The 15,449-nt window shown below is 42.1% G+C and overlaps 1 protein-coding gene across 1 annotated transcript; it reads right to left on the bottom strand.

Annotated features, from left to right (window-relative positions):
- Positions 1-39: 39 nt before the first annotated feature.
- On the bottom strand, positions 40-14,671 carry LOC143329129 (regulator of nonsense transcripts 1-like). The gene is made up of 24 exons (XM_076744880.1): positions 14,330-14,671; positions 13,566-13,702; positions 12,371-12,460; positions 12,005-12,172; positions 11,718-11,898; positions 10,899-11,060; positions 10,650-10,734; positions 10,202-10,300; positions 9,447-9,555; positions 8,957-9,116; positions 8,566-8,684; positions 8,128-8,292; positions 7,756-7,870; positions 7,443-7,586; positions 7,088-7,301; positions 6,648-6,765; positions 6,265-6,421; positions 4,913-5,055; positions 4,655-4,829; positions 4,151-4,232; positions 3,865-4,026; positions 3,483-3,745; positions 3,089-3,211; positions 40-2,593 (listed from the first exon to the last, which is right to left on the bottom strand). The coding sequence occupies exons 1-23, from the start codon at positions 14,498-14,500 to the stop codon at positions 3,092-3,094; spliced, it is 3,339 nt and encodes a 1,112-aa protein (XP_076600995.1). The 5' UTR covers positions 14,501-14,671; the 3' UTR covers positions 40-2,593; positions 3,089-3,091.
- Positions 14,672-15,449: the final 778 nt, after the last annotated feature.

Below are 15,449 nucleotides of genomic sequence, written 5' to 3'. Positions count from 1 at the left end.
AAAAAAAAAAAAAAGAGAAAGACAACAGTGAAGACGAGGTGAAGGAGCAAAAAGAAGCAAACTTTAATGTTCCAAGATTATCAACAGGAGAATCTGTGTGAGCATCATTTTAGAAATGCTAACATCAGTCAGTGAGGGCAGAAAAACAAAATGGTGCAGCCATGAGGCCAACACAAAGTTTCTTCATCTTCAGGTCTGTTTCAAACAGGAATAAGCCAAACAAAGATTATCATAGCAAAAGTCGACCGACTCTAAAAGTTACCCTCTAATCAGAAGACATGCAAAAACTACTGGATATGTGATGGTAAGGGATGAGGTGGGCATTTATTGGTGATTTTGTTATAAATAAATAAAAATCATGACACTTTTTATAGTTAGACTTTAAATATGTCAGTGAACAGGTGCATCTAGCTAGTTATCCACAAAGGATGTAACATAAATTTAGACATCAAACATCATCTACTAATCTACAGATAAGTCATACAGAAACAGGACATGAACATGACTGTGACGTCTCGTACAGTAAGATGAACCACCTGCACAGCCGAGGCTGGTCAAAAGCTGACACGGGGTTGGTTAGTTATTCATCACTGTGAGAATATGAACACAGAAATGTCTTAACGGAGACACGTCTCACAGCGACACATTCAAAGCCTTGCTGCTTCTTTTCTCTGTGCCGCTGAGGGGACATTAAAGTTATTCAGCCCAGCTTCAGTTCAGAGGTGAGATGGCTGCGGTCACGCTGTTCTGACGATGACCAGACTAGTTAAATAGAAAAGAATAGTCAGTACGCCTCAGAAGAAAGTGAGGCTGATGAAAACTAGCTGCATGGAAACTTCACTGGTGTCCATCGAACGCATGTAACATCTAGAGCGCCGAAACCAAGACACAAAGCTCACGAACGGTTATAGAACGAAGGACCAGATCTGTCCTCGACATGGTGCACCACCATTTCTGATGACTTCACTCTTTTCTAGAAGTTCAAAACTTTAAGGGGAAAAAGGACAGAAAAGGGATAGAAAGGTTCTTCTAAAAAAGTCCTCCCTGTATAAATGTTACACTTGGTTCATCCCGTCTTAAAGATTCAAAGGTGTCTTCATGCTAAATTTCATAGCGCACATACAACATTGAACTTTCCAGAATGAACAGTATCTTTCACCACAGTCCAACGTGGTGAAACCTACGATGGAGTTTCTCTCCAACACATCTGTTCTAAGACGGGGCCTCAGAGGTTTTCATCAACCTTTGTCTCGTCAGGTGCTCAACTCTAGCTCATGATTTCTCCTCTGAAAGGGACTTCTTGTTTCACTTTTCTGTGACAATCAGGTGATTAAATCGTACATAAATGCTGTGGTTGTATGCATGTTTTTTGACATATGACTTTTGGAGAAGGGTCTTTGAGAATTACTGCCCTCTTCCTTTGGCTTATTTGATGCCTTTAGCTACAGTGTATATGCTCAAGATGATCCCTATCTGCTAGCATTAGTGGCTTCAGGGTATCAGAGAAAGAATGACGGCTTCGTTCAGTGAGAAGCTGGTTATGGTGTTCGCTTTCACGACGAAAAAGAACATTTAGAAGAACAAAAACAAAGTTGTCTCCCTGTATTCGGATCTTTGGAGCTCACCTCCTCAGACCTGGAGACAAAGATGTTTTTTCTTTCGCGTTTTTTTTTTTAAGAGCTAATTCCACCACTTGTTCTTTGCAGACCACCTTGAGAAAGACCTGCCTTGAAAGACGGCCAACTGCGCTAGCTTACATCACTGAAAACCTCAATGAAAACAGCCTTTATTTAGAAAACTTTCCAACTCAAAGCTGAGAAAGAAAAGCGAATGATCCTCAGCCGTGTAATCCTCGGATCTGAGCTCTTTGAGGCACAACACCACAAGCACTTTTGAGTTCACTTGAATAGCCAAACAGTGTTTTCACGCTCTTCTCTCCCGGATGCTTGGATGTGATCAAATGCAGAGCCTCAGTTCAAGCTTTGAGTTTAAAAAAGTTGCCATATCAACTGCTTCAAGAGTTGTGTCCCCTTTTGTTTTCTCTCTCTCTCTCTCCAAGTCACAGAAGACGTCCTGTTGAGTTAGCTTGGAGGACATTTGTGTGAGACACCTCTTCTCCACCTTTCTCAGCTTTTGGAGCAAGATTCCCAACCATACCGCCTGGAGATCCTCGAGGGTTCAGGGGCACACGAGGGACAAGATGACACAGTCGCCCCCTCCCCACCTGCAGAATTGTTCGGACCTCCACCCTCCTTGACCTGTCGAAGGTCTCGCCTCTGCAACTGCGCTGCTCCGACAACGACAGCTTTTCTCCTTCGCCACGTCTTCGCGTGTGAGCAGCAGTGCCTTCTCTCCTCCACCAGCCTTCCACTCTCTTGTGTCTTGCTTGCATCCTGTCCAGCTCTACTCCCATTTTTGCTCTCACTCTTGTGATTGGTTGGTTTCTCACGGTCTCTCTCCTGTTACTTTCACACAGTGGTGCTTCGGTTGTAGCAGTGGAAAACGGGTATCCATGTTTGTTCTTTTTTGTTATTACCCAGATTAAAATACCGTTGAACTAAGCTTCACACAGGCCTAGCTCCTTTCCAGCAACCTGTCAGACAAATACAGAAACATACACATGAACACTTGTTTGAGGAAAACACACCTTTTCTTAGCCAACAGCAGTGAGCCGTCTTGTCATCAATATGAAGCTGCCGACGACCAAAGAAAACTCCAGGAAGTCACTGCTCTCGGCCAAGAAATACCCTGGCACATAACCCTCTATTAAATAACAACTTGTTGTTTTAACACTTCAGTTTTTGTACGGATTGAACAAATGAGACATAACGTGTTAACTTGGGAGATTTAGAGGTGTTCGTAAGATGATTCTGTCACCTTTGGACAGAGTCATGCTTGCTGTTTCCCTCTGTTTCCAGTCTTTATATATCTCTATATACTTTCTTCATCACTGTTACAACAGCCTGATCACACAGTGTCTAGTTAAGTCAGGGCAAAGAGGTGAATGAGCTTACTTGCCAAAATGTTAAACTAGTCCTTTAAATTTCAATGCGTCATCTTAGTTTTAGTCCACAGTGGAATTACTTACAGTCTAGTACTGGGACAGTCCAGTCACACCACCGTGTTGGTATGCCCGCTCCCCCTGGTAGGTGGAGTCCTGGGACAAAGCCACGTCAATCTGGGACTTGAACTCATCTCCAAGGTAACTGTCCTATAATGAGACAAACAAGTGTCCCCGTCAACAGATATTCCTTCATTTCTTTCCAAGAAAAAAAGCATGAAGCGGTTTTTAACAAAGATGAAGCCTTTACAAGAAGAGGAAACCTGGACAAACACTTGGAACATATGCGCTAACAGCTCTGGCACTGGGTACTAATTGCTATGAACAAAACAGACTACTAACAGCAGCTTAGCGCTCCATAAAAAACATTATACTGATCATTAAGATTTATTCACAGTAGATGACAGTTCAGTGAACAAACCTGTGAGAGTTCAGGCTGGGAGAGCCCAGGCTGGCTCATCTGTGACGGCTGGCTCATGTTGATGTAACCCTGCGTCAGAGGGCCCTGGGAGAAGGGCTGCGAGCCCAGGTCCTGGCTGGCCTGGCTGCCACCCATGTGGCCTCCATGCTGCCCGCGGTCTCCTCCGCTGTGGCTGCCCATGTTGCCACGGTTTCTTTGACGGCCACCTCGAGTCCCGCCACCTCCTCCACTCCCTGCTTTGCCTTTCATCCCTCCACCCCGACCTGGAGGAGAATTATGTCACAATTCAGACAAGCGTTTGATAGCAGCTTTAACTGAACACCATGTAGGCATTCAACAACTCCACAGTTAGCATGACTGTACAGTTTTGAGTGTTCCTCACCTGATGAGGGTCCATTGACCTGACCCATGTAACCAGGTGGAGGTATGGGGGGCATCACGAGGTTGAAGGGGATGGGGATGTTCATAGAAGTCATGGGACTGGGGCCTGTTCCAATCATACCGATCTGGTCATGGGTCTGGAAATACATATTGGACGTACGTCCTGTAGAGGACAGAAGTACAGGTTAGTTTTAGTTCCTTTTAAAATTACATGGTGGTTGTAATCGGGTTTATTAATAAGAAATTAACATTAGAAATAAAAATAGGTGTGTTTTTGTTTTTCTCACCGTTGCTGCTGCGGTCATAAACAGACCCAGGAATGAGGGCCTCCCTGGCATCATACATGGCTGTGCTCATGAATCGGCCCCCCTGCAGAACAAAGGACAAGCAAAGCTATTCTGAGTTCTTAGGACATGCCTCATTATTTCTTGGACGGTTGCTGATTTATTGCCCTGTTTTCTTTAAACCACTTGTCTGAGGTGCATGCGTAAATTCTGAATCACACTCTAAACCCTTAATGTGCCACACTGAAAAACAACACATTCATGACCCAGTTAGGAAACCCTGATTTCAGCGTTCTATATCCTTGAATGTCGAGGTTAAAGGTTATCTTTATTGGGTCATGAGGGAATATTTGTTCTGTAGCAAGGATTCACATAATGACAGAATACAAAAGGACAACATTACTAACAACATCAACTATGTATCACATGATTAGTACAGGGAACTGCAAATTCATAGCAAGTACAAATTTGTAAGATGTCATACACACACACACACACTAAACTCACAGGGTTAATGGTGTTGACTAGCTTGCGGGGCTTGCTGAATTGCATGAGGCTCTCCCTCAGGTTATTAAGGGGTCCTTCGACCAGAACCTTCTGCTCCTTGTAGTAGTTCAGCAGGTGGTTCCACAGAGGCTGCTTGGACAGGGCCTTGGGGTTTCCCACAATGATCACACCATACCTATATGACATAAGCAAATAACGGTGTCATATCAGGGGCTTATGCAAAGTGAACTGGGGTTGTTTTACGTCATGTGGTCTTACCTGGCCCTCGTGAGAGCCACATTGAGACGTCTGGGATCATTGAGGAAGCCGATGCCCTGGTGCTCATTGGCCCTCACACAGGACAGGATGATGAAGTCCTTCTCCCTGCCTTGAAAGGCATCCACACTCGCTATTTCCACCTCCTACAGAGAGAAGGAAGAGAAACCAGTGGAAAAACTCACTCATCACTGAAGAAAATATACAATATTTACAATATGTTGTAAGACACAATATGCTTGTGCTTTCTTCACAAATGGGGAACTGTTTACTGTAAATGGCTACTTAGAGCCTCCTTTTCATCCTAAACTGAACATTAGGGATGTCCAGATTATTATGATATCAAGTCTGATCCAATACATATATTTACATAGCAGCAGAACATACGCAATGCTGATTAAATATGCATCTGGTACACTGAAGTAACAGCTGGAGCCCACAAAATTTGGCACACCTTATCTTATCATGAGCAACTTGATCCAAATACTGAAACTATTAAGTTGATTAGCTTAAAGGTCCAGTGTATAGGATTTAAGGCAGAAATGTATCATAATATTCATAAGTATTTTTTTCATTAGTATATAATATAAATATATAATGGAAAATAAGAATTGTCTTTTCGATACCATAGAAAAGCGGATCCTCTTTCCCTCATGAATTACATCAAACATTGCTGCCTGAACACCAGTAACTGAAGAACCCGAGCACCAATAACACAAGTAGTAGTAATAGTAGCCCACAATTCTGCCTACTGACAAATCTAGACTGAACTTTATATACCTCAATGTACAATTCAAAGTTAGAGTTGAGTTAGTCGGGTATATTTACCGCCACTTACTCTTATCATCAGTTTATCATACCATTGAAAAAGCACCGTTAAGCAGGGTTTAGCCAATGTTCGACTCGCATACAGTTGTTTCAAGGTTTTCAAGGATGTGTGGGAACTCTGACACTAATCATTATTGATAAGAATGAACCTTTAACTTTCAGAGAGCAACTCCTGATATTGACGTGAGGAAATCTGTGAGAGCTCAGTCAGAATTCAGACTTGCATCGCTGTGTCCTGATATCATTTCTCACATTCACACACTTTTCAATTGCATATGGAGCAAAACGCTCGCACTGTAGAGCCCGGCTGTCATTAATTAGAGCAGTGCAGATGTGGACAAAACACAGCAGAGTTTAGTAAAGAAGAGATCGGATTTTGATCTGCTTTATTTTAGAAGCTATAATCATTAAAAATTCGTGGCTCGGGGCGCCTCTACTCAACATCTTCAGTTTAAATGGTTGTGATACATTTTTCTGCTAAGTGAACAATACAACACTTAACCTGTAGAAATGTCTGTTAACTATACCTGGTAGAGTTTGGTATGGAGGGAGCCACTGAACTGCATGTACTGGACCAGGTAGGACCTCTGTCCCTCGTAGGGTGTGATGATGCCAATCTGATCGGGTTTTGCTCCAGCCTTCAGCAACCTTGTGGTTATTTTCTCCACATTGGCTGCCTCAGTCCTGACACAGAAAAGTACAGTGATTACATGACAAGAACATTTCATGTAATTTGACATAAAGACACTAATAATGCTTGACTGAAATTTGTGACTTTCTTCAGGCGTAGAGGTTTCTTGAACTGAAATGTAAAGAGCCACCAGTGGCCACATGTGCATGATTCAAGGGTTGAAGTGACTCAGGACAAATATAACTATTAGATGAACATAATGATGAAGAAAGTTGAAACCTGTTGAGATAGGATGTTCCAGAGCTGGCAATTTCCTCTTGGCCTTGGGTGACATAAAAGAACATGGGTTTGTCGGGCTGCGGCCACTGAAAGTCGAAGCCCTTCTTCACACGGTCGCCTGTAGAAGAGGCAAACAGGCATACGACTCAGCGGAGAAGAGCTGATAAAGAGCTGAAAATCTCTGAGGTGAACTTGTGTTCTCCCCAAATTCTCAGGATGCATTTATGACCATTTCGAAAGTCTCACAGGGTGACTGGACAGTAAAGGCCCTGAGTGGGGAAAACAGTCAAGGAAATGTAAGAGAGCACCATCATGTTACATCTAGCTGAACATGGGCAGGAATTCAGAGGGCAGTTTCAAAAGATTTACGTGGCAGAAAAGGGAAAGCCAAGTAACTGAGCATCACATGATTAGTTTTCAAAACTTTCTTTTCATCTTACCGGCAGTGACTCCGTTCTGCAGAGAGCCCTCATAGAAGATGTTGGAGGGGAAGGCGCTGAGGGCTGGGTGCATGCGGTACTGGACCTGCAGACGGATTGGCCGGATCCCTAAAACTACCAGTCGCTCAAACAGGGACTGGGACAGACCTGCTTTAGCTGCCTTCTTACACATCACCACAGGGCCCAGCTGGCAGTGATCACCCACCAGAATCAACTATGGGGGAAAAAAGAAAAAGATGATTAGAAAGACAAAATAAATGTGTCATTGTGGACAACATAGACCCCACAACTAGAAATTGACAATAGTTTAATCAGTTAGCTGATCTAGATCTACTTCTACTCATGAAGCTCTTACCTGTTTGGCCCCCAGGACGACAGGCACCATGCACTCTGGTTCGGTGGCCTGGGTGCTCTCATCAATCAGGATTGAGCGGAATTGCATCTTGGCCAGACGAGGATCTCCAGCACCAACGCAGGTACAGCAGATCACATCGGCATTCTGAGAGCGAAGGAATAAAGCAGACTTTGTTTTTGAAGAAGCATTACCATTACACATAATCTGTCCACAACTGTTAAAGCAAAGTCGGTGTACAACTTTGTGCCTATTACAGTCACAAACAGGAACGTATTTAGCTGCACTTGGAGTTCAGTAAAGCCAGTCTTCATACCATGAGCAGCTCCCTCTCAGCAGTGCGTCTCAGAGCTCTGTAGCGCTTCTCGTCTGAGGAGGACAGCTCTCCAGTCTCATCCTTCAGCTGCTGGAGCTTCTGAAGTTCTGGCATACTTCAGGTAGGAATCATTTCAATACAGTGAGTTCAGTGATGTTCTTGACAGCAGATAATTAAATCCCTAACAGGCTGTATCACTGAGGATCTGGAATCACCACAGGTCAGTAATGAGACACATTTTTTAGACTGATGTTGTTTATATGAGGGTAAGCATACCTGCTATAGATAGTTCTTACAGGTAACCACACACAAAAAAGGCCTTGCAAAGTTGCTTTTAAAAATGATGATTAATTACAGCCGGTTATGTGTTACCTGTCCATGTTACGGGTCTGGTTGTGCAGAGCCAGGAAGGACACAGGTGAGTCGATGGCCTCCCTGCTCTTAGCACACAGCCTCACCACCTTGAGGCCCGTCTGGTGGATCTTCTCTGTCAGCTGGTCCACAGCAATGTTACTGGGAGCGCACACGAGCACTGGCCTGGAGGGACAAAAGGTACAATTCTGTCTGCGGGATCATAACACATAGCCACGTTATTCTTTAAAGGACCGGTGTCTAGGATTTAAAGGATCTATTGGCAGAAATGGAATATATGAGCTCTTTATGTCTACAGAGGGAGCGGATCCTCTTCCATATTGCACTTAACTAACTAAACTTAACAATTATGGTTACTATTATTACAGCACCAGCCGACACATACAAAATACAGACAAAGTAATAAAAAGAGTACAAACATTTGTATATGCGTCTTACCCGTTGCCCTGTCTAGCCAGGTGGTAGACAATGGTGGCAGAGGTAACTGTCTTCCCTGTGCCTGGAGGACCCTGGATCAGACTGAGGGGACGCTGCAGCACTGTCTTCACAGCATACACCTACATCACAATGAACCAAATTCATGTGAGCCCTGGAGCCACAAGACCTAAAATACATCATATGATCACCATGTAAAAGAATTACTCCCTCTTGGATTTGAGCAGAAATACTGGGGTTGATTGGTTTTTGTGAGTGAACTTTTAAAACTATGTATGATCTCTGTCATGTTGTTTATGTAATCTGTAATATAGGTTAGTTCACAGGTATACTTTTCCCATTATATATTCAAAAAGTCTCTCTTGACATTACAGGTGTTTTCTCTCTTACTCACCTGTGAGTGGTTCAGGTCAGGCAGGCCTTGAGCGGTGAAGCGTTTGGGCAGCTGGCACTTGATGACCACATCCTCCACCTCATGTCCCAGCAGTTTGTGGTAGATGTAACCAGACACTGAAGTCTCATCCACAGCAAATGTCTTTAGGGCACTTTGCATCCTGGATGACGAAAACACGAACATGGGAAAAGGCTCTAAACTGGTTCTGAAAAGCACCTGTTACTCACTGGAAAACCTTTGCCTTTTCAGTATTAGTAACATGAATGCTTTTCATTGCACATTGAAAAGCTTCAGACACCAGACTTTATCAGAGTTCTACACTGCAGTAAAATACAAAAGCTCTTTACAGTCAGACTGCCTGACCCTCAGACATAAAAACATTTTCAACCAAAGGCGAGCTTTTTCTAACTGACACACAAAATTGGGTTTCAGGCCTTGTTTACACATATCACAGCAAGTGACAAGAGTGTGTGTTTTTTGTTGTAAATACCTGTCAAAGGAAGTGGACTTCCACACAAAGTCGACCTGAAAGTTGTGTGGGATCTCCACTGGAGCCCCAGCACTGCTCCTTAGCTCGATGGCAATCTCATCACCATAGTCTGGTACAGGATGTCAAGGAAGTGGTCGAACATTTGAACATATACTGTGGTTGTCATCATATTTGAGGTTGTTGTTATGGCAGCATGTCTAATGTGCTTTACTTACTACCTAATGCAAATGGATTCTGATATTTCAATCTCTAGAGAGCTTTGAATTCTGTGAAACTGTCCATTTGTCAGTTTATACAGGCAGTAAGTACACAGATGAATCTTTGAAAATGAGACATGGAGACGTTTTGTTTTTACTTATGTTTTCACTGCTGGCTCACACAGTGGAGCACCACGTCACCTGAGGCCATTTGTATTTTATGGTGGACTTACTGATCCTTTTCAGAGTGAAATTTAGAAATGTTGGGTGGACGCACCAATGATTGTTATGAAATGCAGCTTCAGGCTGCATATCATAAGGTATAAGCTGTTTAAGCAAATCAAAAGCCAGATGTTGTAGTTTCCTGCAGCTGCCACTAGATGTTAGAAAAGACTCATTTTACTGATGGCATGCTAAAGTGAAGCTCAACTTAAATAAGAGAGCCCCATGGCTGTGACCAAGTCTCAAAAGTGATAAATGGGTGAATTACAGATAATATGTATAAAACAAGGTTTTCTGTTCAACACAGTATATCTATTATAACAGTCATAAGGATACTATCAGGGACTTTGATGACATGTCCAATGCCTTTCCATGGAGGGGCCAGGTCTCCTTTGTACCTCAGGCAAATTTCATCTCCCTGCATCAGTCGCATGTCTAGAGCACAGCAGATGAGATGGACAAAAAACACAACTCCGTTATGTACACATCACTGGATGGAGTAAAAGCACCACCAGAGGCAGAATTTACAATAAATAAAAAAACAATAAACAATAAAAAAGATACGATTAAAATAAAAATAAAAAGATTTAAAAAAAAATATATATATATATATATATATATATAGAAATTTAAATGACAGTGGAATGTCAGTATTTGCTTTACTGGCAATTACTTAAGTAAATGGTTACTTAAGTAATTGCCAGAGTGTGGTCACGGTAACATTAAAAATATGACTCACCATGATGATAAAAATGATAAACTTAAAGCAAAACGTAAAAAATACCTGAGTCTGTCTTGGGAAGAGTGAAATAAGCAATCCTCTTTTTATTCAGGCCCAGGTCCCATCGGACCGTAATGTTGTCTTGAGTCTGTCAGGAAGAAACATTCACAGATATATTTAATACTTAAATGCCAGCAGAAACCATTTTAAGTCAAAATAACGTAGTACAACAAAACACATGTGCATGACAGATAAGATGCAATTTTTTATTTATTTATTTTTTTTTGGGCAATTTAAAAAAAAAAGTTTAACCTGGGACTCTTTGAGCTTCTTATCGTAGTCAGCCTCCAGCTTCACAAGAGGACCAAAGATGTTCTGGTACTGGTAGGCATCTTCATAGCGGAGCAGCACATGTTGCGGTTCCTCATCCACACCAGGCTTCTCCAGGTCCTCCAAAGTCGCAGTGGGATTTTCCTGCCATGAAGAAAAACGCACACACACGTGCACACAGGATGAGAGAAAGATTAAAATATAGATAGAAAAACAAAACAGACTGCTGTAAAGAGTTGAGGGTTTTCTATCAATGTGCTAAAATTTCCTAAATTCCAACTTAGGAAGATTTAGAAAATATACTTGTTTGACAAAACACATTTCGACATGTAACACATGAAAAAGCGCACAGGTGTAAATAATAACATGAATGATGGCTGAATTCCATTTAGCTCCTTCTGTTTTAGGTTCCCGTACTTGCTGTTTCACAGTCACAGCTTACTGGGACACTTTGATACAAGAGAGCCATGGTTAATGTCATTAGTGACACCTGTGGTTTGTTACTAAGTCAAAATGTCTGCTCTGAAAAAGGCAGATGAGCACATGCATGTACATTTGACCTTTTATACAACAGGAAACTACACAAAACTCCAGCATGAAACAGGCAGTGAAACTGACACTGAAAAGAAAAAAATAGCTCAGCAAACACACAGCAAAGGTATGTGTATCACACCCAACTGTATGAATATGCTGGTTAAGTCTATAGATAAGCCGTGCCCATGCTCAAATTCAAGTTATGTGGGTTTGATATTTACATAGAAAAGTAGTGGGTGTGTGCAAGGACAGCTGCACTGATCGTACCTTCCAGAGTTCCTCCAGCTTGTTGATCTGCTGGGCAGTGATCTGACGAGCCCTGAGCTGCTCCTGCTCTGAGGGGATTTTTACCAGCCAGGACAGGAAGCAGCGGTCCTGGATGAGAGGCTGCCACTGTGAGCTGTCCCAGTTGATGTCCTTCAGGCTGCTCTGGCTGGCACATGGCTGCCTGCATTACAACCAGAGCACAATAACTGTGAAATTCTGTATTCTCTTTGATTGTCCCCATCAGCAGGAAGGTCAGAATGCTGTCAGCTGCATAAGAGCACCCTTACCTGCACAGTAGCACCACAACAGAGTCAGCTTTGGCAGGGATGAAGCCCAGGAGGAAGACGTTGCGACAGCCACAGTTGTAGCACTCCAGCACTGTTTCGCCCAGAGGACCATCTTTGTGCAAGGTCACCTCCTTGGACTTTGCTCTCACCAGGTGGTTTACAATGTGGCTACAAGTGAAAAAAGGATAATTAATGCACTTGAAGGAAGAAATGCAAACTACACTGCTGTATATTATTACAGTCGCTGTGTACTGTACTCCTGCTATGATGATACTGAACCTATGAAATGGTTCTCTTTCCAGTTCATTTAGTTAAGTACAGCAACAGAGAGGGTCAATAGAAAGCTGATAAGTTACTGTGTCTTACCTGCCGGATGTGTTTCCACGGCCATTACAAAACCACTTCTTGCTTGTGTTGCAGTAGACCACACAGGCTGGATCATGAATCCCACAGTAACTACAACAGAAGAGAGTCCAAATTAAAAAGCAAACAGAAAGCCTTACCATTAAGAGCACGGACCTGTTCAATATCTAATATGTTCAAGAACAAAACAAGAAAAATAAGCATCTAACTTGTGATAAATGATCAAAATTGATTATTATACTATATTGATGTTAATGCTTTACTATTGCAGCTAAAATCAAAGTGATGCAACAATCCACATTACAGCAGTTTTAAAGTGAATTTTCTTTTCCATTTTTGGAAAAAAATATGTGTGTAGATTTTAATTAATATGCCACTTGGTCAACAAAACACATACTTCATGAGTTGTCTCATAGCCTGCCAAACTGTAATGCATGTAGGTACATGCCTACAAGCCCATAATCAAGCTGTATGTTGATGATACAAATCAAAGTTTATATAAAAATAATGGAAATGAGAGGGTGGCACTTTTGTTAAGGAAATTGATGCTCTTTTTTTGTCTAACAAACACTATCAATATTAAGCAAAAAAGTTTTAAAAACATTTGGACTTGATGACCGATCTGCTTGTGAATGATATGATGATACTTAAGTTTTTATAGAAACAACTGTGTCTTATCCAGCTAAGCAACTGAGAATATCTGGGATGTCAGACATAACACAACTCAACTAACACCTGACAGTCAACTTGTTCTCTAATTAACATCTTAACTGTGAGTGTGACAAGAGCAGTGCTATTTAGCATGACTTACATTTTATAGTGATTAATCATTGTTGACATTAGACACGATACAAGATGTTTGGATAATATGGCTTATGTGACATCTGTAGAAGTGAGTGTTGTCTACCAGCGACAGTAAACCACCAAAGTGAAGAGGACAAGACGGACAGACACATTGAGTACAGATATGTTCAGTCAGCAGCTGAAAATGAGGGAAAAGTATTTAAAATTTAATATTTACTTCTGCACCAATTACACACACACGCTCCAGGGGCTGTATATAGTTATAGCAAATCACAACAACCTTTAAAAAAGCAAAGAGACACTATGTGATCAAAATAAACACAAACTCATGGCAAGTGATTTCCCCTCACTCTGATAACAGCCATGGTATCAGTCACATTGTCTGCTCCTTTACCTGCAGGCGTGCACAGGGAGATCCTTAGTGTAGTAGGTGTCCTCCTCATCCTCCTCAAAGTTCAACTCTGCCAGCAACTGACTGGCTTTCACCACAGGGTCGTCTCCATTCTGTAGCACGCCGTCAGGGTCATTGACCTGAGGAGACAGAGAAAGATGTACAGAAACAGAAACTTCATGTCAACATTGTGAGGGATAAACCAACACTGAAAGATCACAGATAATGAATCGATTTTGCAGAAATTGAACAATCAACTAGATACACAGCCTTAACTGGTCATATACTTCACCTGTAGCCTTGCTTACTGACTGACTGTCACAGCAATAAATGGTTTGTTTACAGCAATAACACACTGACTGTATCTAACTACTTGTATCTACTGACCGTGGTGATTGTAATCAGTACAGGCCGAGTAATATGTATAAGTGTTAGTGAGTATAAATATGGGCATTTGGGGCTGATCTGCCACAGAGGCAAATCCGTGACACTCGTAGTGTGTATGGGAATAAAGTCCTGCTTTGACATGCCAGCTGTGTCAGCATGCTAAATGTTGCTGCCAGCTAGCTTTTCTGGGAAAGACAGTTAGCGAGCATGCTAGCCAATTAGCGGGATAAAAGCATGGTATCAGATGGAAGGCGTCATCATGCTAACCGGGGGTAGCCAGTGATGTTGTTAGCTAACGTTAGCTACCGAATTCACGTTTTGTCAACACAGTAGAAGACATATTTTGACAACGAGCTGCGACGAATAAAAACCACACGCACCTGGTTGTCTAGCTGACTCTGGGTCTGGCCTTGGGTCTGGGTCTGGCTCGGCAGGGTAAAATCGGTGAAGTCGTACTCGGAGCCCTGGGTGTCCGCTCCCAGCAGCTCGGCTTCCTCGGTGTCGAGGAACGTTAGAGTCTGGGAGCTCGGCCCGTACGCCTCGACACTCATGTTTTTGCCTTCTTATTAACGGTATTTTCCCGTTCCGATGAATAGTCCGCAAACAGTTCGTATTCCAGAAGAAATGGAATAACAGAGACAGAATATTGATGAGAAAATGACAAACAGTGGTGGTGAGAGAGAGATAGAAAGATCCTCGACTATGGCTGCATTCCGTTTCTCTTCTCCCCCGCTCGTTTCCTCTCCTCCGTCACTACTGCTGGTCTCCTACAGGAAGTCACCTGCAGGGCGCGAGGGAAGGAAAGGAGACAAGGAGACATTTATGAACAGACTCTTATGCGGGACAATTGATTTCTTATATGGTCACAAAACTCCGAGGTTTATTATGCAACAAGGTCAAATTTTAAAGGATTACTCAAATACAGTCCTTTAATTTGTCTAAAAATTACGAAATAAAGGTGCATCAGATGTGACAGCTGAGTCGAAAAGATATAAAGCGTATTTAAAACTTTTATAGATTTTTCTTTGCTTTTATTAGTTTATTAAACAGCGACAATGCCCAGTGATTAACAGAAGAAAAAAGAAGTGTAAATGATCCAGAGTTAGACTAATTTTCATGTGTTGTCTCTGCCCAGATGTTAAAAAAGGCATGCTAAAAATAGAATAAAACGGCTAATATTAATACGCATCATAATAAATATGCAAGATAATCCAGTACACATCTACCAGTAAATCATGCCACTGTGTGGTAACACATAAAAGTAAGGCAATGAAAGGAATTTCAGTACCAATTTTCTCTTTGTACCTATAAGTGGAAGAAATCTGTGTAAATGTGCACCTTTATAGGGTTGTATGATTTTCATACAACCTGAGCATTAGTGATTGTGGCATTTAAATACTTCCTTGTAGGTTTGGGAGGCTCATTAGAAATGTTGGCCCCCTGAAAAAAGCCTAACAATATCTATTTTATCTGCTATACATCATACCCTCATCCGGCTCT

This window comes from Chaetodon auriga, chromosome 12, assembly GCF_051107435.1.
Source record: "Chaetodon auriga isolate fChaAug3 chromosome 12, fChaAug3.hap1, whole genome shotgun sequence".
NCBI lineage: Eukaryota > Metazoa > Chordata > Actinopteri > Chaetodontiformes > Chaetodontidae > Chaetodon > Chaetodon auriga.
This window is presented reverse-complemented; position numbering and strand designations above follow the sequence as displayed.

Coding starts and splice junctions, on each gene's coding strand:
- LOC143329129 (XM_076744880.1), bottom strand. CDS start 14,500: ATGAGTGTCGAGGCGTACGGGCCGAGCTCCCAGACTCTAACGTTCCTC. Junction 7,587..7,755: donor CTGAGAGGGAGCTGCTCATG/GTATGAAGACTG, acceptor CTTCGCTCTCAG/AATGCCGATGTGATCTGCTG. Junction 4,233..4,654: donor TAGTCAACACCATTAACCCT/GTGAGTTTAGTG, acceptor TTTGTTCTGCAG/GGGGGCCGATTCATGAGCAC.